Here is a 24,741-nt window from a genome sequence, read left to right on the forward strand (position 1 = left end):
TTGTGACTCAGTATTCGCATCGACGACAATGCCCTGTTCCTGAGTAAATACTGAAGAAAAGTATTCATTCAGTGTCTCCCCAATCTCATCCGCCTCCACACGCAACTTCCCACTACTATCCTTGACTAGACCTATTCCTACCCTAGTCATTCTTTTATTCCTAACATACCGATAGAAAGCCTTAGGGTTTTCCCTAATCCTACCGACTAAGGACCTTTCATGTCCCCTCCTTGCTGCTCTTAGCTCTCTCTTCAGGTCCTTCCTGGCTACCCTATAACTCTCAATCGCCCCAATTGAACCTTCACGTCTCATCTTGAGATAGGCCGCCCTCTTCCATTTAACAAGGGATTCCAATTTCTTATTAAACCACGGCTCCCTCGCACGACCCTTTCCTCCCTGCCTGACAGGTACATAATTATCAAGGACACTCAATAGTTGCTCCTTGAACAAGCTCCACATATCATTTACACTCTTGCCTTGGAGTCTACTTTTCCAAGCCACACATCCTAAGTCATGCCTCACCGCATCATAATTTCCCTGACCCCAGCTATAACTCTTGCCCTGTAGTACACACTTATCCCTCTCCATCACGAGAGTAAAAATCACCGAATTATGGTCACTATCCCCAAAGTGCTCACTTACCTCTAATTCTAACACCTGGCCTGGTTCGTTACCCAGAACCAAATCCAGTATGGCCTCACCTCTTGTTGGCCTGTCTACATATTGTGTCAGGAAACTCTCCTGCACACATTGAACAAACACTGACCCATCTAACGAACTTGAGCTATAGCTTTCCCAATCAATATCAGGAAAGTTAAAGTCCCCCATAACAACCACCCTATTACTGTCACTCATCTCCTGAATCACCTTCCCTATTCTTTCTTCAATGATTCTAGGACTATTAGGAGGCCTGTAAAAGACTCCTAACAGGGTGACCTCACCTTTCCTATTCCTAACCTCAGCCCAAACTACCTCAGATGGCAAGTCCGTTCCACCATTGTAATACTATCTTTGACAAGCAATGCCACACCTCCCCCTCTTTTACCCCCACCTCTGACCCTACTAAAACATTTAAATCCTGGAACCTGCAACAGCCAATCCTGTCCCTGTTCTAGCCATGTCTCCGTAATAGCCACAACATCGAAGTCCCAGGTACCAACCCACGCTGCAAGTTCACCTTCCTTATTTCGTATACTTCTTGCATTGAAGTATACACACTTCAAGCCACTTTCCTGTTTACAGGTACCCTCCTTGGAAATTGATGCCATGTTTCTAACCTCCCTACACTCCAGGCCCTGCACCCTGAAGCTACAATCTGGGTTCCCATGCCCCTGCAGAGTTAGTTTAAACCCCCCCAAGAGCACTAGCAAACCTCCCCCCAAGGATACTGGTGCCCCTCAGGTTCAGGTGTAGACCATCCTGTTTATAGAGGTCCCACCGTCCCCAGAAAGAACCCCAGTTATCCAAAAACCGGAATCCCTCCCTCCTGCACCATCCCTGTAGCCACGCATTTAAGTGTTCTCTTTCCCTATTCCTCGAATCTCTATCACGTGGCACGGGTAACAAACCAGAGACAACAACTCTGTTCGTTCTAACTCTGAGCTTCCAACCTAGCTCCCTGAAAGCCTGTCTAACATCCTCGGCACTCCTCCTACATATGTCGTTGGTGCCAATATGGACCACGACTTCGGGCTGCTCCCCCTCCCCCTCCAGGACCCGGAAAACACGATCAGAGACATCACGTACCCTTGCACCTGGGAGGCAACATACCAAACGTGAGTCTCTCTCGTTCCCACAAAACCGCCTATCTGTGCCCCGAACTATCGAGTCCCCAATTACTACTGCTCTGCTCTTCTTCACCCTTCCCTTCTGAGTAACGGGGACAGGCTCCGTGCCAGAGACCTGAGCCCCGTTACTTACCCCTGGTAAGTCGTCCCCCCCACAAGTATCCAAAACGGTTTTCTTGTTCTTGAGGGGAACGGCCGCAGGGGGTCCCTGCACTGGCTGCTTCCTCCCAGTCCCCCTCACTGTCACCCATCTATCTGCCATCTTTGGAGTTACTACTTCCCTATAACTCTGATCTATGACCCCCTCTGCCTCCCGAATGATCCGAAGTTCATCCAATTCCAGCTCCAGTTCCCTAACACGGTCTTGGAGGAGCTGGAGATGGGTGCACTTCCTGCAAGTGTAATCGGCAGGGACGTCGATGGCATCCCTCACCTCATACATGTTGCAGGAGGAACATTGCACTGCCTTCACTGCCATCCCTCTAAAGCTAACTTTTATTTAAAAAAAACTGGGTCTAAAGAATACAACAAGCAAAATTCAGCACTTACCTACTTACCACAACTTATCCAGGTTGAACTCCAAATGCCACTTTTCAAACCATCTCTGGATCCTGTTAATGTCCCGTTGCGACCTACAAGAGGTTTTCAGACTATCAACCATTCTAACAACCATCGTTTCTTCGGCATCCTGGCTAACTCAACTTTTCAATTACTTATGCAAGTCCTTTGTAAAAATCTCAGTCAGCAGAGCTTCCAGAAACGACTCCTGAAGAACACCACTGGTTACCAACTCCAAGGCGGAATACTTTCAATTTACTACCACACACTGTCTGCTATGAACCAGCCAATGCTGATTTCCCGACATCGCATGCCTCCTTACTTTCTGAATGAGCCAACAAATGGGAACCTTTTCACACGCCTTTTTAAAATCATTGAACGCCATATCCACTGCCCTACCTTCGTCAATGTATTTTGCCACATCCTCAAAGAATTCAATAAGGTTTTTGAGGCATGACCTGCCCCTGAGAAGGCCACAGCGACGATATCCAATCAAGTTATGGCTTTCTAAATAATAAGAAATTCTGGCTTAAAATAATTATCAAAGTTAGGGACAGAGCTACTTTCTTGGATTTGTTCTGAGGGTTCTGCGATAGTCCATGACAACTTCAACTTTGTTCTCTGTACTCTTTGATCTCCCGTGTTTCAACTGTTGACATTTAGACCTTGTTATCCCAGAGTCCGCAAAACAACCCAGCATATATGTCCCACAATATTTAGATTGCCTGAGTTTCCAATGGCCTTTCAACCACATTCGATAGCACTCCTATCTGTGAACCCCTTATATCAGTGAGGACAAATTTTATTCCTGGAACTGAGAGTTTTCCCAGTACTCCTACCATGACATCTCCACTCTTCGCTGGAGACTCAGAAATCACTCGACGTAATTTCAAGATTTTTTTTCTCACCGTAAATTCCCATTACGACTACCGTTTCTTGACAATAGTCCGTCAGAGGTACCTATCTACTCATTTTTCAACATCAAAGATTCAACATCATAGGATATTGTGTCTCTAAGTATTGTAACGTACTTACATACTGTTGCTGGCCTATGCAAGCAAATTTCATCTTTGCATGAGGTTTAAGCAGATTTGGCAGTCACTCCTTAACGAATCCGCGTCCATATCTGACATTCTGGTGTAGCATTTTAGCCGCCACTGTGTTTCGTCCCACTGAATTCACTGACATATCTTGTTTTCCTACATCAGGCATCCAGTTATTTTCTTAACACGCCAACATTGTGATTATACGTGACGTAGTTTATTGTAGTGCAAACACCCGAGCTTATTAACATCTACATCTGCTTCAATGACATCCTTTTTACTCTTTAGTAAGATGTCCCAGGCTTTTCACCAATATCGCTCTTTCCCTTTCGACGTGAGGATTTATCTTTTCTCCAATTTCTATCCCTTACAGATTGAAAGTGATGTTTGAAGCGAAAATTTGATTTATGGGCTATCTCCTAATCATCAGCCCTTTCAGCTGCTAATGTTGTCATTTTCACTCTGTGTCCTCTCACATGAGTTCTTATTACTTCCTGAAGTGTATTATTAAACTCTTTCAAGTTAATAATCTCTGTAAGAACGTTATAAATGTGCTGAATTTTTAATGCGCTTGTCAACCTGTCAAAATCCCTTCGCTTGAGCCTCTCAACATATGTTTGTCATGGGTGCCTCCTTAGATATCTGAAACATTGTCTGTTGGCTTCTGGCACAGCCTCATGTGCACTTTAAATGGTTTCCTTCATCTCCCTATACGCCTCAGATTCCACCTCTGCATTGATGCAAATACCTCACGAGATCTACTTACAGGTTTTGTGTGGATCAACAGAACCTGCGTGGTCTTGAGCCAGTGCATCTGTATAACCACCTCCTCAAAAAAGAGGTTTTCTCCGTTCCTCTTGACAAATTTATGTAATGCGTAAATATATTCAAATAGATTCTCACTCGTCCTTTCGCTACAGTAGGTTTGCTCATCCTCACGCTTTTCCTCACTAAGTTTACATTCAGCCTTCGTCTACCATTCTTTTAAAATGAAGTTCCTATCTGGCAATGCCCGACGCTCTAACTCCCCTGCTTTCTTCCTTTTCTCGGTCTGCTTATCTCTCTCTTCTCTCTTTCTTCCTGTCTCTTTCTCTTCCTTTTTCTTTTGAATCTGCAAAAGTGATTCATTCTTGTTCTCTTTCCTCTGCTTTCAACCGGAACTCAAACAGTTCCATTTCTTTCGCACTTTCCTTCAATTTTCCTCTAACGCAATTTATTTTCAATTGAATTATCGTCGTCTCTAAACATTCTGATCATGTTTCCAGCAATTTTATATGCTGAGATTTGGTGAAATTATCTCTCATTTTCTCACGGAAGGAGACAGCTCAAACTCCAAACTGTCAGCTATTGTCAGCTTTTCACCTTTTGTAAAGTTCCCGGAATCATTACATCCACAGCCAGAAAACTCTTAGTATCTGAGACAGCTATCCCAGCAATGTTGAAACCAAACGAATTCAACACACAACAAATGACATTAACACCTGTCACTCGTTTCCTTTGAGATCAGCAACGCTAATCTCAAATTGGAATTATGGAAAAATCCTCAAACCAGCCTCCAATCTGTTATGGATCATGTCAGGTACCCTCAATGCATTTCAACAAGCCAGCAGAGATACTGAATGTTCCAGTTGTTTTCATCAAGTGTACAGTGGAAATTTCAGGAGTGATTCCGCTGTTCAAAATTTCACAGCTTCAAACAAAACATAATTTATTTACACACGACAGAATGAAGCACAAACAAAAGCGAACATAATGCAGAATAACTTAACGTGTCCGAAAATAAACAAGACTATCCCAACTTAACGATGTTGATCCAAATGCCTGCAACAAGCCCCATAGCCACCCCTTAAACGAAAAGGTCTGTGTCGTAGAGGGGAGCGAGAGATGCAGAGATTTAGCATGAAACATCTTCTTGCATCCATTTGTCACTTTGATCAGCAGCCACAGAAACTGACTGCTTGCTCAAACCAAATTTAAGTTGAGGGCGGAGAACTCGCCATTCCCCTTTCATAAAACAAGATTTTTGTGTAATCGTGAAAGCTTTTTGCCTGAGTTAGTTTCTTATAGGTATAATCAAATTGGCCCCGAAAACCCATCCTGACTAGACACTGTGAAAACTCTGAATTTACGACAACTCTGAAAAAGCTGCAAATGTGAAAATAACTTTGTTAAAGGTTCACCATCATTACATAACCATCCAGTTCATGGGTCATATTCCGTCACGCTCCTGACATTTGAATGTGGATCGTGAATAGGCTTTATTGTGTCAGGAGGTGTATTACTAAAAGCAATATTCCGAATGACAGCAGCACTGTGCAACGCAGACACACACACACATACACACACACACACACACACACACACGATCAAGGGCAATCAGTTCACTTTAAGCAATACTTCTGAACCTCGCACCATTTAATAAATACCAAGTGAGATGTGTACTATTTGGTCCAACCTCCAATTCATTACTATGTCTTCCACGGTTTTATGGTCCAAATACTGATACAAATGATACTTCATGAGTAACGGCATTCAGTCTAGAAAAGGATGCCACTTCCATTATTGTTTCCATGAACCAATTCTTAATCCATGGAGTATTTTCGCCCCTAACCCTTGGATTCTGACTTCCTTCTTTCATTGTGGAACAACATGTCAAATGTCTTCTGCACACTCAAATACACCACTACAATTGGCACTTACTTGCAGATGCGTTAATGACAATACCTTGTGGCACGATTATCAAAGGTGATTTCTCTTCCCTAATTATAGCCTGACAGTAATTCCCCAAGTATCTAATGATAACATTTGTTGTAATGATTCTAATATTTCCGCAAAAATGAAATCAAGTTGTCCTATCGTTAAGTTACTTTGTTTTTGTTTCACGGCGTACTACTTTCTCGATTTTTCAGATTAGGAACAACTTTAAAGGATAATGAACGATTCTTTCTTGTAGTTACAACCTTCGGTATACATTTCGAGAAATATATGATGAGGGAATGTTTGGAGGGATTGGGAGGAAGATCAGGCGGTTGAAACTAATTTAGACTGGGTGATGTTTGGCATGGACCAAAGGGATGACTCTCTAATTATTTCACTAGCTCTTTTGCCACCTTCCTGAATACTATGGAATGGACTAGTCTGGTGCAGCATCGTATCAACCTTCCATTGAATTAGGTTCTTCGTCTAATTTATCTTTATTAATTCTAATCTCACAAAGTTTCTCACTTTTATCAGTTACTCTGTCCCGTACTGCAAAGATTCCCTTCAGTGGGGACAAACAGCCTCCGTCACCATGTGAACACATCGGGGCACTGCACTTGGGAGATGATGGACACGTTACGCACTCTAGGAATCACATGTTCGAGCATAAAAAAGTTCCGTAGAACCGCCATTTCATGGGCACCGATAGCACAGTTCTGTACCCATGTGTGATTTTACAGATTATGCTGAAAGAGGTGACAGAAATCTGTAACATCTCATTTTCGAGTCAACGCGGCTTCACATTTTGCACCAGCACAAGCCCAGGTAAAGAGAATAATAAGTTTATTATCAAATTATTTGTAGCTGGAGGAGTGATTGGAAGAGCACTGTCACCTCAAATATCAAGACGATGGTTTATTTTGAAAAAGCACTGAAAAAGAAGTGAAGACTGAATGTATTATGGTGGTGGTAGTGGACAGGTTTAGTAAGGGAAGGAATATTGAAATATAAATCAGCGTTGGATAAAATGGGGCTTCCGTTGTTATAAAATGTTTTGTTCCTCCTCATATATTTGCTAGTGAAAGGTATGAAATCAAAGGAATAAAAATGAAGTTTGTGAATGTAAGTGAATACAATGGTTCACGTCTTCCCCAACTATAGATAACAGAAAACGCGATTTTGTTCACAATGGTTTAGAGAATTAATTAATGAACAGAGACAAACTTACCAGGAACACCAACAATAGCGAGGATGGGATAGTAACCTGCCTGAATAATCATGAGTACACCTTCTATCCGCCACACTATCCATTTCCAATAATGAGAAACCAACAAAAAACCATAGGATAAACTTCTGTCGATTGTTTGAACATTGAGATCCTGATCCATATTTGGAACATTCCGGTCTATGGTTCTCAGATTCTGATCCATTTTTGTAATATTCCATTCTATCGTTCTCAGATTCTGATCCATTGTTGTTATATTCCAATCTTCGTTCTCACATTATGTTACATTCTTGTAATGTTCTACTCTATTATTGTCAGATTCTTATAAATTGTTAGAACATCCCAATTGTTATTCTCAGATACTGATCTCTCCCTCTCTGCTAATCCTGATCATGATGATGATGACGCGACCGCTGAGACAATGATGCAACATATTGAAAGAAGTTGCTTATCCACAGAACAAAAGAAACCCTCTGTTGACACAGTTCAGATCCACGGAGACTGACATCATTCAGTCTCTGAACAACCATGTCCTGTTAACTCCTTTCACGACAGCCTTTATATGTCAAAATAGCACTTCTTCTGGCTGGAATGTTGACATCGCCTGCTATTGGCCTTATCGCCCATCTCCAATTAATCTGTCAATGTTAGGGGTGAAGGAAAAAGTTAATGCTCCACTTCACAGGCTTGATGATTGTGCTGTGTTATCCACATACAATGCTCTCTGTAACCACGTTCCATTGAGATAATCGAGAGGTTCTTACGGCACTGAAGTCTCCGGAACCAACTGCCAAACTAAAAATTGAAAATCTGACAGTATGGAAGAAGTGTGGATTTCTTCAGAATTTCCTCTCCCTGCTCTAATAGGACAACATTTATCTGCAACACAAAGCAGTTCAATTTTTATTAACCAAAGCTGAAAACAACGTTTTGCACAGTTTTCGTGACTTGAATTTATAATTTGTCTGTCTTTTTCTTTGGCCTTAGTCCAAACGTATATGATATATTTACAGTTATCTTCTTTATTGAAACCGTAGATTAAAGGATCAGAGACAGGGCACATTTGTCTTTGGTTAAGAAACGAAAAAAAAGCTGCATAGTGACGCCAGCCACGAATATTGTTTATTTCACAGACAGAGTAAAAGTAAATGCGTAGAAAGCAACCGAATCCATTTGGAAGAAGAAACTACGAGTGACAATGTCAATAAAACAGGATAATGTAAATGTTTGGTAGAAAAATGATTTCAGTGTGTTCCAGTGTGTTCCTGAAGGCGGAATATATTCTTCATGTGTGCACAAATAACAAGAATTAACAACAGAGACACAGTTCACAAAGTAATGCATGTACTGTACAAGAACATGAAATATTATTTGATCCTCAGTATATCCTCGTTTTTCAAAAACGATCCTCCTCCAGCGCCTTTTTGGGATTCCTTGCTCCAGCCTCTCATTCGTATCTGGATGTGTGTTATAAATTCCTGTATTTGGTATCCCAACTTATTTCAATGAATCCACTTTTTACCAGTAAATAAATAACTTGACCTGCTAGTTTCTGCCAATAGCTGGTGTCTGTCATTTTATTAGAATTATAAGTTTTTCATAACACATTGAATGTGAATATATTGCTCTGTTATGCACAGACAATAGAAAGGACCAAAGCACATGGGAATTGCACCAAAAAAGGGAAATATATCCTCTTCTGTCTTCAATGTATGTCATTTTCTATTTTATTCTTCTTCTCATCCATATTGTCTCACTCTCTTTCTCCCCAATGGTTTTTCATGTTCCAACATCTCAATATCACGATTTTTCAGTTCACCTCTATTGCTTACATTTGTATGGGACACAATTATAATTGAATAACGTAACTCCAAAGACATGAGGGAGGACTAGGACAGAGTTGAATGAATGGGAAGCCGAGCAAGGAAGACTATGGAGCAGTATTGACAGGAGTTTCTCGGATGATTCGGTGTTCCAGCTGAGATTCATCTCAAGGAAGAATAACCATACTGAAGTGAGGACGACACAACAAAGCCTTATAACCACAGTAATGGACAGGATGAAAACAAAAGAGGAAGCATACAATGTCGTAAGATTATTGGGAATCCAAAGGATTGAGAAGCCTTTAAAAGCCAGTGAACATCAAACAAAACACCTCAACAGCGAGGAGAAGGCAAAATATGATAGCAAGTTTGTTAATAGCATTAAAAAGACTGCAAGATGTTTCTGAATACTGAACGGGCTAGTGTTATGCAGTTAAAGGTGTGTTCTGTACCTTTAAGAGAGAGCGAAATTTGTTTTGCACCGCGAGTTTGCAAGCACATGTCAAGGGACTGACAAGATGTCTCAGAGTGTACTGGAAAATTGAAAATAAGTAACTTTGGGCTTTTTTCACAATAGTTTGAATTTAACTGATCAACTGAAATTATGTTTTTGGCTGTTGTCCCTGACGGAGTGTGAAGGGGAGTTAAAGTGTTCAGCCAATGGAGCGTGTTTGGCGTTTGTTTGTGTCCCATAGATGGTCTCTGAAAATAATCCACAAGAAAGTGTCTTGTCTCCTCAATGCAGAGGAGACCACATACGGTGAAACGGATGTAGTAAATGACAATGGTAGAGGTACAGGTAAATTTCTGACGGATCAAAAGTCTACTAAAAATTCAAATACACCACTCCCACTGGCACTTACTTGTAGATGATTTTAATAACCCAACTTGCAGCAGGGTTATCAAAGTTAATTTCTCTCTGAATCTCGCCTGACACCCCGAGTGTCGAGTGATGACATTCTGTTGTGAAGATTCTAATATTTACCACAAAAATTATATCAGGCTGTCCTATCGTTAGTATATGTGTTGTTTCCTGAACGTTACGACCTGACGCCTTGAGGAAGAGTGCCTCATTTTCGCCTTTGTTACCCTGCAACCACACGGGATAAATGTGGATTTCAACATTTTCCTCATTTCCTCACCCGACACATTATGCCAGTCCCAAATCCCCAATTCGGCACCGCCCTGCAGACCCGTCCATCACTCTCCCCCTCTGACCTTTCACTTTCTCCCTCACCTTCTTCTAACTATTGCTTTCCCAGATAGCTACTTACAAACCCAACCCCTCCAATTATTTAACTCTCATCTCCAACACACAAGCCTCGGCCCTGATGAAGGTCTTACGGCCGAAACCTCGATTATTCTGGTTCTCAGAATCTGCCTGACCTGCTGTGTTTTTCGAGCATTACACTCTCGAATTTACATTATGCTCCAGGCTACAACAAATTTGAATTTATTGTTTCTTACAACATCGAACAAACGAGACAATCCAATGTTTGATGTCTGCAGTAGTCGGCATTTTGGGTCAAACATAAAGCGACAAACTGCCATCGTCTGAGTATGTGCCAAGCTAACACTCTCTATCAAACGTCTCTTTTTCAAAGGAAACATCTATGCAGCAAAACACGAAAGATGACCAGGGAGATTTGAAGCTGAAAGAAAACAGACCGATGACATTGGTGGGCGGTTTAGAAGATTTAGTTGATGGAATTTTAATAGGTTTTTTTTTTATTGGTTTATCATATTGTTCCAGAGTGGGAGGGAGATAACAAAAATTATGAGAAAGTAGGCTTAGAGTTCAAACAAATGTTAATTTTTAGAGTTGAAAAATGCATTGATATTTTTCCTTTAAATGGTGAAATTTGTGGAGTGGTCTCTCACTCATACTTAAACAGATGACGAGGCGAGGTGAGTTTTCTTGGGTATTTGCTTCAATTTGCAGATGATTTCACCATCGCGTCGTAGCAGTTTGAAGGCAAGAAAAAGTAAGAGAGAGAAGATTCTTCAATGAGCACATAGAGAGAGACAGAGGAAAGAGAGAGTAAGAGAGACAGTTTGAATTTCAATAGTTGCGACCTAATTACGAAACTAAAGGTCACAGGAAGGAGATTAAGCTTGATGCTATTACATATTGAAGAGAAAGATGTCGATGCCTTCTATATTTAATTTGAAAAATTAGCTTGGAGCGGTACAGTTGCTCAGTGGTTAGCAATGCTGCCGCACGGCACCAGTGTCCCAGGTTCGATTCCAGTCCCGGGTGACTGTCTGTGTGGAGTTTTCACTCTTTCCCTGTGTCTGCATGGGTTTCCTCCGTGTGCTCCGGTTTCCTCCCACAGTCCAAAGATGTACAGGTTAGGTGAATTTGGACACGCGAATTTGCCCCCAATGTGAGGTGCATTAGTCAGAGGGAAATGGATCTGGGTGGGTTACTCTTCGGAAGGTCGGTGTGGACTGCTTCGGCTGAAGGGCCTGTTCCACAACTTGAGGAATCTAATTTAGATAGATTGGTCAGATGACCGGGTAAATATACTTCAGGCGAAACTAGTAGGCAGAGCGAGTGAGATATTTGCATCCCTGTCAGCTGAGGGGTTAAGAGATAATGTTGAGGTCAAACTGGCTATTTTGGATTGTACCAGAGCTTATGAATTTCACCAGAAGCGAAATGATAGATGTACAGAAACATAAAGAAGGAAACAGGTCAGACGTTTGTTGAGTTCGAAAAAACTAAACAGTAATTTTGATAGACGGGTGCAGCTATATAAATATATCCTGCCTTTCACGTTCTAGGAGAGTTGATTCTGTTGAAAAAGTTCAAAATCTCACTTTGGGAGATGATAAGAATTCACGTGGAACTTTCAAAAGTGAGAAGAGTAGCAAGATCGCAGATAAACATACATGATTGCAAACGGCAATGTTGAGCTTTAGGCAAACATGTAATCCTGAGTAGGATAGAAATTAGGAGAAGTGGGCATGACACACTAAAAATCAAGGAAGAGGGGGCATCGGTGATTACTTACCTTAAAAGTAAGGATAATGGGGTGAAAGAGAGGTATAAAGCCTCAGTTGTTTCTATTGAGGTAAAGTGGGATATAAAACTCAAGTGTTTTTGTTAAAGATAGGCACTGTTCGGAAAGATGAGATAGAAGAAACGAAACCAGTGGAATTAGTGAAAGGAGCAAACAAAGCTGAGGAGCTGCAGGAGAATGCACAGCCTAGACAGGTGTTCGGTCTGGCGTTACGTCCTGATCTCGATGAAGAACTTACCACCTTCGCTACTTAGACGGAAAGGAGCAGAAGGGAAAGAAGGTTTAATTTTCAGAAATACGGGGCTAACCAGGCTCTAATAATAATAGATGACCGTATTTGCGCTCTTTCTGGCTTGTTACCCGAGAGAGTGGGAATTTGTGGAATAGATGGACTGTAAATTAGCTTTCCCCAGTGTCAGATAAAGATTGAATGCCAACTCAAATGCGGAGAAGTAACAATGGGAGTGATGGACAGAGTGTCAATTATAGGAATACAGTATGGTCTTAGGTGAAATCCAGCAGGATCCAAGGAGGGAATGAGACCCTCTCTAGTGGAGTACCCAGGGATGACCAGGGAAATGAGGAGTTAAAAGAAAATCGCTATGGCATTTTCGAAGACTGTATGGGAACAATGTAGAACCATTATAAGTCACATAACGACACAAAAACTAAAGATAAAGATTAAGGAGTTAAAATTCAGTTCGGGTTTGAACTGTTCAAACTGAACAGGCAGACGGTCAAGCACTGGCCTTTAATCCTGAATGTCAAATGGACGGACAACAGATAAATGAGAACATAAAACATATTTATGGTGATGGGTACTCTGAAAAGAAAGCAGTGAACATTCCAGAGGGTTGATAGTTTAAAAATAGAATCCTGCGACGAAAATGGAGACCAAGGCAGGTTAGTGCAGATGAGAAATTGGCAGAAATGCACCAGAATTTGATGCCAGAATGTTCAGGAATCAATCTAGATTTTGGGGCGTTGGATGAGCCTCAATATACGTAAAACAATGAGGAAATCTTGAGGCTTGGGTTAGGTTTGTGAAATATGTGTCTCAGGAGGAAAGAATCCAATGAAACATTTTGTTGCAGCAGTATGATAACATATTCAGGACTAAAGTCGTGAGGACTAATACTCTTGCCCTTGAGATGGATGTAGGGAATGCTGGTCTGATAAAACAATACCCCTACAGATCCAAAAGCAAGCGAATGCGAAGCGCAACAAAGATATGATCAAACCGAGTCAAAGTGAGTGGAGTTCACAGATGCTGTTAGCTTCTAAAAATGATGTAACTAAATAATTTTTGTGGACTATTGAAAGGTCAGCGCATCAAAAAAGTCGGACTCATACCCAATATCAAGATTGGAGGACTGTAGGGAGAAAGTTGGTTAATCCAGTTACATCAGAAAGTTGCTCTTACTGCGTGGTTAATGGAAAATATCATTATCAGAGAAAGCGAGAGTAAATTTTGTAGTTGTAACCAGAAATAGGCTATATTAATTCTAACAGATGCCCTTTGGAATGAAGAATGGACCACCCACATTCCAAAGACCCATGAACACAGTTATGGTTGGGTTAACAAACTGTGCCCTCTGATTGCATGATGTAGTGATATTCCGTGAGCCCTGGAAAGATCTGTTGGTCTCCTTGGCAGAATTCCTTGCACGATTAAGAGAAGCAAAACTGGTCATAAAGTTGAAGAAAACAGAATTAGTGAAAGTAGAAGTGACTCTCTTGGGACATAACATGCGTCAAGGAATGTTGACCACAAAGAACACAAAGAGGAAGGCCATTGAGGAATTTCCATGAATGAACTCAAAGAAGGAGGTACTTCACTTTTTGGCAGCTGAGCAGATTCTTCCAGAGGGTTGTTCCCAACAGCAAACAGATTTACTCAGAACAACACAAAATTTCGGTGGTCAGAACAATGCCAGTAGGCATTTGAGAATTTAAAAACAGCATTAATCACCGCACCAACTTTAGCTACGCCAAACGTTTTAAAATCTCTTCAAACTTGCAATCGAAGCAAGCGACATAGGAGTTGGACCTGTACTGCTGCAGGAAGTTGATGAAGGACTTGAACTGCCAATTGACAATTTTTCATGGAAACTCATATCTCAGCAGAGAAAATGCTCTGTGATAGATAGGTAATTACTAAGTTTGGTACTCACCTTACAACATTATAATGTTTACATCATGAATAATGTGTCCAAGAAAGTTCTGTACATGGATCACAATCATGTACAGAATTGTTGAAATTATATAACATTTGTCTGTTTTACACGATTTTGACTTCAAACAATAACTTCAAGTTATGCCCCAGAATACGGAAACCCAATAGAACTTGAAATTAATGTCGAAAGAAGTTAGTATTTTGACATTTAGTCAGACAGTGACCAACTGCCATCTTGCAGCACAAGACCAAAGACGACCCAGGGAGATATTCATCTGAGGGAAGACAGACCAAGGACGACAGCCGTTTTTAATTGATTGGAATATTGTTATAGAGTGGGAGGCAGATCAAAATAAATACCTTGAAGAGAAATGAGGCTTCGAGGTGCAAATAGTTGTTGTTTCATTTTCACTTTTGGAATTAAAGAAAAGTATGCTTATTTTCCGTTGAGTAGTGGAATTTGGGGAGTTTTCTGTCACTCATACTTGAACAGATTACGAGGCGAGGTGAGCTTTTCTGGGTGTTGTGTTATGTAGTAGAAGTATTCACCACCGTGTTGTAACATTAGAGAGAGGCAAGTGCAAACATTTGAATGTTGAAAAATAAGACTGAAGAAGTAATTATGGGAAACAAAGAAATTGCAGAGGAATTAAATAGTTACTTTGCATCAGTTTTCATGGTTGCAGACAACAGCAGCTCGCCAGAACTTCAAGAGAGTCAGAGGGCAGAAGTGAGAGGAGAATTTGAAAGGACAAAAGATAAATAAACCTCCAAGACCAGATGGTTACCCCTCATAGTTCGATGGAGATAGCGGAGGAGATGCTTTAGGCATTGCTGGCGATTATTCAGAAATCACTACCATCAGAACGTTCAGAAAGAATTGGAAAATATATCATCTCAGTTTAAGGAGCGAGGGACAGCGTAGGTAGGAAATTAAAGGTGGCAAGGCAAGGTACACGAGTTGGTAAGAAGTTTGAATGGATCCTAGGGATTATAAATCATGTAAAGCCGAGGAAATGATGCTATATATTTACAAATAATTGGTCAAACTATATTTGGCGTATCGTGCACAACTGTGGTAACTTTACGTAAGGAAGAATTTTAAATCCCAAGAGCTATGGAAATGGTTTGACGAGAATGAAAATCGGAATGATGTATTTCAGACACAAGGAAAGGTTCGAGAAGTTGGACTTCCTCTTCTAGGAGCAGGAGAAATTAAGAAGTGTACTACTTGTTTTAAAATACCAACAAATGTGATAGGCTAATTTGAATATTCTATTTACACTGGTTCGTTTGTCAGTAGTCATGGTCAAAACTTCTGGATTGTCAGCAAAATAGAACGAGCTAGGAACAAAATGAGGTGCAACGTCTTCATGCAGAAACTGTTTAGGATTTGAAATATGCTGCCAGGCAGGGTGGTGCAAGTGGAATGCAAAGGAGGTTTGAAAGGAAAACTGTATGTTTATTTAGCTTCAGAAATAGGGCTGGACAATGGGAGCAGCTGGTTAGAGCTATCTGGAACAGGAAGGACACGTTGTGCTGAATAGCCCATTACCGTTACTTTAAGATTCTCTAATTCAAAGCTTCTGTGATGACAACTGTCATTTCCTTGATCTAAGCACCACGTTTACACTTGCCGCAACCAACTCAGACTTGGCATTTTTAGTAACTCATCACACTAGGGCATCTAGTTGGGCCAGCATTTATTGTGTATTCGAAGCTACCCTTGACAAGTGGTAGTGAACTACGTTCTTGAGTCGCTGCAGTCTGTGTGCTCTGACCGACCCAGAATGCCTTCGGGGACAGAAATTCCAGGATTTTAGCCCAGAGACCGTGATAGAAACGTACAATATTTCTAAATCGGAATCGTGAACAGGTCGGAGTAGGAATTGATGTTCCCATGAGTCTCCTGCCAATCTCCTTCTAGAGGGAATTTTTTTGTGGATTTGGAAGCCACTGTCCAAGTATCTTGGGTGCAATTATGGCGGCTGATTTCCTTAATAGCCAACTTTGCTTGAAGTTTCAACGTAATCCTCTTCCGGAGTTTCACAATGTCTGTTAGAAATATATAATCAAGGTTCAGCCTGTAACTAGCCTCCTGTCCTGGTCTCTCAAACAAACAAAGATTGTTTGGGCTGTTCCTTCCTTTTTAACCCAAACTGCCACCAATCATCCCCAGCTCATAATAAAGAAAACTATAAAAATAATGAGCAATCATCAAGCGTTTTCACAGAAGTGATAATGTTGTGATTTCTTGTTCATTAAATTTCCTCTCGGGATGTGAATGTTGCTGGCTGGGCCAGTACTTATTTTCTATCCCTAGTTTCTCTTCGAACGATGGTAATGAGCAGCCTTCTTGAATTCCACAGTTTATGTCTCTTTCCTGGGGAATTGATGAGAGAGTGAAGTTTGGTTACAGATAGAACAGGACACTCAGGCTCTGGGTGTGGCTATTTTGCTTTTTGTTGTTTTCCCTTCAATGAGAAATGTGTCAGAGCGAAGGCTGAACAAAGTAGGAGCCATGGTAGTTGTGGGGGAAGAGATGGGTGGACTGGTAGTCAATAGAGAGGCACGGACAGAGAGGGATTAGGGAGTGAAGATGGGGTGGTGATAAGATAGAAAGATAGAAACAGACAGGGACAGAGAGAGACTGAGGAAAGAGAGACACGGATACAGGGAGAGAGAGAGACTGTGAGAAACTGACAAGGTCCGAGAGAAAGGGAGACGGGGATATAGAGAGCGAGCGAGCGAGAAAAATAGTATTACAACGACAATGCTTCCTTCATTAACTGGGAAGAGATTGACGGGAAAATAACGGAGAGGGTGAGAGAGATTGACACGATGTCATGTGACAGACTACAAAGCTTGACAGGGAGTACATGGAAAAGACTGGGACGGGTTTGGGAAGAGAGAAATGGAAAGATAAAGGGAATATATCAGGGGAGCAGGAGAACGGGAGTGAGTCTGAGGGGAAGGTACTGTGAATAGGGCAGGATGTTATTGTTTCTGTCTTGAAGTAAAACAGATTAGGCCATTCAGGGATATGAGGCAGATATTATTAGCCAGGAGCTGTTTTTCTCTTTTGGATTTCTAATTCTCCTTTTCTGGGAGACCAGAAAAATCTATGCCGCAGACCCCCGGTTGTACATAGATGGAGATAGAGAGGGGCCATTACACACATTGGTTCGCAATGGAGGGGCCAGAGAGTGTGGTATTTCAGTGGGTTGAGAAGACGCACAGAGAGGCCAATTAGATAGTGGCACGTTCCTATTCCTGAGGAAGTGATTATTTGAAAGAGAATTCACTGTAATGTTATGAGAGTGACAGAGACAGAGCGGGAGAGCGATTGTGAGCGAAGAGCGAGAGTACAAGAGGCGAAGTAACATGGATTTGGAATCTCACGGTGTAAATGAGCTTTCCCTCTCCTTGGAAATTTTGAAAGGAATGCAATTCCAAAGTGTGGAAACAGGCTATTCTGCCCAATAAAGTTCAATTGTCCAAGCTCCCCACACTCATGTGTAACCCTGCAGTCCCATGGCTAATATATCTAACCTACCAACCAAGGGAAATATGGCATACACATTCTTCGACTGTGGGATGAAATTAGTGCACCTGGGGAATACCCGCGCAGAAACAGGGAGAATGAGCTAATTCCACACAGACATTCGCCCGAGTCTGGAATTTAAGACGGGTCCGTGGCGCGGTGAGGCCGCAGTGTTAACCACTCCGCCGCCGTGCTGTCCTTCTCTACCGACATTTCGAACCTTCTGATTCTGTTTGGTTTTCACTCAGTCTTTCTTTCTTTTTCCCTCTATGTTTGCATTTTTATATACGCAGGTATTTTCGAAGCGTCTGGTATGTCTTTTGCCGCGAATCTGTCTGCTGTATCCCATTAACTGTTGTAAATATGGACTGATTGTCACAGGATGTCTGTACTGTTAACAGTGGGAACTTCCTGTTCACAAATACTCCTGACTTTGACACCTAAGCTTTCCAAACTGAACAACGATACAGGTCGTGCAGATAAACCCTTTCTCAATGAAGGATATGCAGGCATTTCCTAAGGAGTGGGACATTAGATTAGATTAGATTCGCTACAGTGTGGAAACAGGCCTTTCGGCCCACCCAATCCGCAACGACCTTCCGAAGAGTAACCCACCCAGACCCATTTCCCTCTGATTAATGCACCTAACACTATGGGCAATTTAGCATGGCCAATTCACCTGACCTGCATATCCTAGGACTGTGGGAAGAAATCGAAGAACCTGGACGAAACCCACGCAGATACGGGAGGACGTGTAAACTCCACCAGACAGTAGCCCGAAATTGTCACTGAGTATGTTCAATGTGTCCTCCGAACCAGGGTCTGGAACTGAGCGAGGTATGAAGGTCATTATAAACGGATGAGATTCCAAGGGGCTTCATACACATGAGTGCGCAATGCTGCAGCAATGGGGTGGGGATGGGGGTACAGTTTTGTACAGAATTGAGACAGGGCAATGACGGGAGGAGGAGATGCAAGACTGGGATTCTTCAACATTTCGTGGGTGTAAAACGCTGAGCTGTCCCTGTCCTGGGAGTGTTTGATCAGGACGGTCCAGAGTGAGAATCATTCTGTATCTAAATCTGTGTTGTATCTGTCCTGGGATTGTTGGCAGGGGACACAGTCATTGATGATTTAATCAATATCAAACCCATAGCCAGTGTGGCAGGATCATTATTCTGCATTTAAACCTGCCTGGCAACTATCCAAAATGAGTTGTCGGTGCAGACTGAATTAATCCTGTGCCTAACACCGGGCTGTCCCTGTCCTCACAAGGTTTGACTGAGACAGTGTGCAGATGATTTAATCAATGTGATCTGTGTATTTGACAAGCGTAATTTTAGGAGGATTTTTGCTTCCTGTATAATCCTGTGCGATGTTCTTACTCGCACAGTAAGCTACACTGTGAACTTAACGCTGTGCTTTATCTTTTCTGGCAATGTCTGATGGAGGGCAATGTGGGGAAGGTTTTGCTTTGTGACCCTGTGACCATGCTGCCCTTCAGGGCTTGATGAGGACAGTTCAGAATGAGTTGGAATCTGTATGTAGTGATGTAATTAAATTGGTGGCGACAATATGGGGTGGTTCTTTAATGAATATCGAAACCCACAGCCTGGAAATTTGAACGGGCAAGCATCGAGAATTTATATTCTGTGTTACATCCCATGATGTATCTGCCCTTCATTGTTTGATGAGTCAGCGCAGCGTGAGGATTTTTCAGCGATGGACTCTAACTGATGCGTTGTGAGTGATCATGAGAATAACTGGAATATGTCAACTTTAGGAGAAGGCCAATATTTGGGCGGCATGAGCGTTGCGTCCAAATTCAGGCTTTTTTAAAAGTCATTTTCAATGGCTGTGCTGACTACGAAATGGCATGTCCACCGATCTGAACATGAATCAGCTGTTTACTACAGTGAGTACATTGTGTAATAAGCCCATTTGTACTCTGGTGATTTAATTACTGTGTAATAATTTTCAACTGAAAAACGAGAACGCCTGTTTTATTTTAAAATATGTAAGAACTAAGCTTATGTTAAGTCTTCCTTGTTAAAGAAAGAATATAAAGGTGACCTACAGTATATTTCTTGCCGTCTAATCAAACAGCAGTTAGATAAAGTCCAGTTCACAGAATTCTGTTTTACAGACAATGTTCCAGGCGACATCACCATCCTCTCTGGTAGGTCTTATCCCACTGACAGTACTGTGTGAGGCAGAAGCTATTGCTGCTTGGTAGATAGTCAATTTCGTGCTGGGCATGGATGGTGGATCCTGTGGCTGCGAGATTACTGTGTGGTAGATTATGGGAGAATCAATAGCAGGAAAACACACACTTGACCACATCGTCACCAATCTGCCTGCTGATCTTCATTTAAGACTTCATGTGCGAACCGCATAGTCCTTGTGGGTAGTAAGGGCCATCCTCCCGTGTTCTGGTAGTCATGAAGCCACCTGTGTGCTGTATGAGACAGAATTAAAACGGATCGAGCAATTAACTACGAGGCATCTGTGAGGTGCAGTGGTGCATCAGTATCTGTAGATTCATGTTCTTTCCAACTCACACAGTCTGCAACTTCACAGCCTAGCATATCTCCCACTTTCCATTTACCATCGAGTCGAGAATCCACACTGGTTCAATGAAGAGTGCAGGAGGCCATGTCAGGAGCAGAATAAGTCAGAACCAGTTAGGAGGTGATTGCCCAGAGAAACTGTCGTCAGAAACAAAACAGGCCGTGTCGCCTGTCAAACTGCAAGATTAGCACGTGATCGGCAGAGCTGAGTGATCTCGTAATCAATGCAGCAGACAGAAGCTCTGTGGTCCTCCCATTATTATTCGTAAAAGAGGGTGGACCATGAAACAGACTTACTGGAGGAGGAGGCTTCTCCAAAACCGACATCCTCAGTTATGGAGGAAAACAAAACGTCAGAGCAAGATTAATGCTGAAGCATTTGGAACAGGTGACTCATTTCAATATCTTATTGTGGTCTCACTGTCAACATAGTGGTTCCCTTCCAAGGTTACTATGCCCTTGATTTTTTTTTCAAGAAGTGTCTTGAAACAGCCAAAGCTCCGAAACGGCTGCATTGGAGCAGAGATGAATGGTTTATTGGGGTCCTCGTTGTTTGCCCCTAAGCAGATGACACCGCAGGAAAAAAACATTCACGTTATGGAAATAGTTTGAATACTGAAAGAGGACTGGCCAATCGTGGCAGCTGAGATTTTATTGGGAAGTTCAGCAGCTGTGAGTGTGAACAAATGCTGCGGGAGTCATTCACAGTTGAGCCTGGAACTTCTCTGTTTCCTTCTGCCCTTCTAACTTCGACCTGTAAGTTCGAAGTTCGAACCTGTATTTTTCCTTTTTGTTTAAGTGGATTGTTTATTGGGTCTGCTGCACGTATTTTTGGAACAGCATAATTAACCCTGGTTTGGATCGGCAATAGACAATACAAACAATAGATAATAGATGCAGGAGAAGGCCATTCTGCCCTTTGAGCCTGCACCACCATTCATTATGATCATGGCTGATCATAGGATAAATTAGGTCGTATTTTGTTTTCTGTTCTTTGTCATTCATTCCATAATTTTATAAATGCATCTTGTTTGTTTAAAACCCGGCAGAAGACCCAGCTAATTTACACTGGGAATATCCACGGTACACCTAGCTAAATAAATAGTCTGGCCTATCTGCTTAAAATATTTTGAGTCGTCTGGCCTCGTCCATAACACGATCATCACAGATGCCAATTTTGGACAATTAGATTTACTCCACACGGTATCAAGAAATGGATGGAAACACTGGAAACTGTGATATCCTGTCGGCCTTCATTGCATCCAACTCTAGAAATTGGCAAATGCCTCGCCAAGCTGATCCAGTCCATCAAGAACACAGACATTTACCAACAATATTATTAATTACCAAAATATATCTTGTCCACAGTAAGAAGTATCACTTTGCTATCTATCACCGACTGGTCGGTGTACAGCCTGCCACATCAATGAGAAGCAAGTTGTCAACAATAATGTGATCATTCAGCAATAACTTGCTGGGTGACGCTCAATTAGTGTTCAGTCAGGGTCACGCATCTCCTGATCATATTACGAGCTCATACAAGCAAGTGCAAGTCCCAAAGCGAAGTTACAGTAATTACTCTGAATATTAAGGCACTATTTGATAGACTCAGACAATGGGAAGTTGAGTAAAATTATAGATAATCGGAATCTGGAAAAAAAATGTCTGTTGGTTGGAGTAATCATTGCGATAAAAAGGTTGTTGTTAGTTTCAGTAATTCATAATCCATTGCATCTCTGCAGCCATTCCTCTGGAGACAGAGTGTCCGAGCCTCAACCATCCTCAACTGCTTTAGTGATCTCCCTTCCATTATCAGGTCAGACATGGGAATGTTCGCTGATAATATGACTCAACAGATACTGAAACAGTCCCGGTTCGAAAGCAACAAATCCTGGAACCTATTCCGGCTTGAAACAACAAGTGATAAATAACAGGTTCGACAAAAGACAAGCATATTAAGAATCAAACCACCTCTCCCTTAATATTCAATGCGATTATCATTACTGCATCCCCAACAGGTTTCTGACAGTATACTGGAGAAATTACCACTAACCAGAAACTGTATTAACGAGTCATGTACATAAATGTAGCTTCAGGGATAAGTCAGAGTTTTGCAATCCAAGAGTGATAAACCCATCTCCTGACTCTTCAAAGCCTGTCCACAATCTGTAACATGGGTGTCAAAAGTATGTTGGAATATCCTGCAGAAAATACTCACACAAAAAAGGCCACTTGATTGCCATTACATTCACAGAAATCAAACCCTTCCACCACTTATGCTTCTTTTTTACAGTGACTACCATCTCAAAGAAACACTTCAGAAGATTACCATGGCATATTAGACAGCAGCTTCCAAACACATCTAGAAAGGCAATGGCAGCAGGTAAATGAAAAGCAATTTGTAAGCTCCCCCCCCCCCCCCCCCCCACCCACGATCAATTGTAATATGCAAGTACGTGTGAATTACAATTCTCAATTCCTCAATCACAAGTCAGTCCAGATCCAAATGAATCAAGTCTTGACAGCCAGCCAGGCTTGGCCTGACAAGGGTCAAGTAACATTTGCATCACAAATGGTGCGAGCAATAGCCATATCTGTTGAAAGCGACTCTGGCGCCTTGACATTCAAAAACAATGCAATCAGTAAATTGCTCGCAAGCAGCATATCAGGCGTTGCCATTGACCAGAAGCTGAGCTTAACTCACAAAACAAATACGATGGTTTCACGAGCATTTCAAAGACTAAGTATCCTGGAGTATATGAATAATCTCCCGATTGATTCGAGCAGATGCGGCAGAGTTGGAGGAATTGGAAGAACGGGATGGAGATCTTGCAGGGTATTGTCAGAAAGGAACTGTACTCCAGTTCGTTGTAAAAATCTGTGTGTTTGTAGTAAACTTCTGCATGGAGACTGTTGCCAGAGATGGAAAGGGAGAGGACAAGAAATGGGGGGATCGTGTCCAAGAATGACCATATTTATTTGAAGAGAGGGTGGAATTTGTGGGCGATTTGGATGAACTGCTCCAGATCACCTTGCGTGTAGGGTGCTGCGCCAATGCAGTCATCAATGTAACGGCGAAAGAGTGGGGTACACTGCTGGTATCGGAAGAGAAGAGGGACTGTTCGATATAATTGACAATGAGTTAGACAAAGCTAAGCAGATCCGGGAGTCCATGATCACCCCCTTGGATTTGGAGAAAATGGGAGGAGTTAAAGGAAAGTTTATCAAGGGTGAGGACTATTTCAGCGGAATGGCGGATGATGTTCGTGGAGTGGGGCTGGATGTGTCTGTTGGAGAGGAAGAATCTGAAGGCCTGAAGGCCATCCTTGTGTCATATCGACTTTATAAGGAGTGCACGTCCATAATGACGATATAACGCCAGGGACTGAGGATCTGAAAGTTACTGAAGAGATGGAGGGCGACTTTAGTGACTCAGATGTAGGTGCGATTTGCCTGACTTAGGGAACGATGATGGAGCGAGATAGGGCGAGATGTCCACCGATTTGGAAAACTGAGATCACTCCGCTATATCATCCAGACAGCGATCCATCACACCACATCAATTCCTGTCCCGATGCTCTAATCCCCCACTCTGAATGTAATAATGGCAGAGTCCCCCTTGCCCTCTCCAATCATCCCACCAATATCTGCGACCATACGTTATCCTGCTAACACGTCTGCCAACTCTAGCTAGACCCTTCCACTAAGTACATCTCCCCCCACCACTCCTATATGCTTTACACAATGTTCATTCCTTGTTTTGCGCCACTTTCCCCAACAACCACTGTGCCATTCCCCCACCGAACTCCCAAGTACCATCCCCTGTTACCGCAAAAGATGAAATACCTGCCGGCCTACCAAGAACCAGGGCTACAGAGAGGGCCCCAGACTACCCTTGCAGATGATACAGAGGTTCAGATGTCTCTCTTTCAATCTCATTAATTCATCAACTGCTTCCAATGTGGTCTTGTCTCCATCGGGGAGACCAAACATGTAACAAGCGAATGCCTTCCTGAACTTTTCAGCTGGGCACACGGGGGTCGGGTGGACCTCCGAGTTGCCGTCCATTTTAATTCCTCTTCCCACTCTGTTTCCGATACTACCATTCTTTGCCTGCTCTATTGTCACAACGAACAAAACCACAGAAACATCTCTTCCGCCTGGGCAGCCTACAGCCGGAAAACTCAACATTGTGTTCTCCAATGTTAAATTTTTATTTTTACCCCAAACATCTTATCGGCTCATTGCTTAGAGTTTGGCAAAAGCAATACTTTCAAAATCGATTGCGT

At 42.2% G+C, this 24,741-nt stretch overlaps 1 protein-coding gene across 1 annotated transcript in view; it reads right to left on the minus strand.

Annotated features, from left to right (window-relative positions):
* LOC148137590 (putative G protein-coupled receptor 139) overlaps positions 1–7,560 on the minus strand; it is a 44,677-nt gene extending 37,117 nt beyond the window's left edge. The window contains exon 1 of the mRNA XM_087982095.1: positions 7,317–7,560. Coding sequence (XP_087838221.1) covers positions 7,317–7,560 — 244 coding nt within the window. The remainder of the gene's footprint in view (positions 1–7,316) is intronic.
* Positions 7,561–24,741: the final 17,181 nt, after the last annotated feature.

Source organism: Chiloscyllium plagiosum, unplaced genomic scaffold, assembly GCF_037043375.1.
Source record: "Chiloscyllium plagiosum isolate Xiang-an unplaced genomic scaffold, Cpla_swu_hap1 HiC_scaffold_42, whole genome shotgun sequence".
Classification (NCBI taxonomy): domain Eukaryota; kingdom Metazoa; phylum Chordata; class Chondrichthyes; order Orectolobiformes; family Hemiscylliidae; genus Chiloscyllium; species Chiloscyllium plagiosum.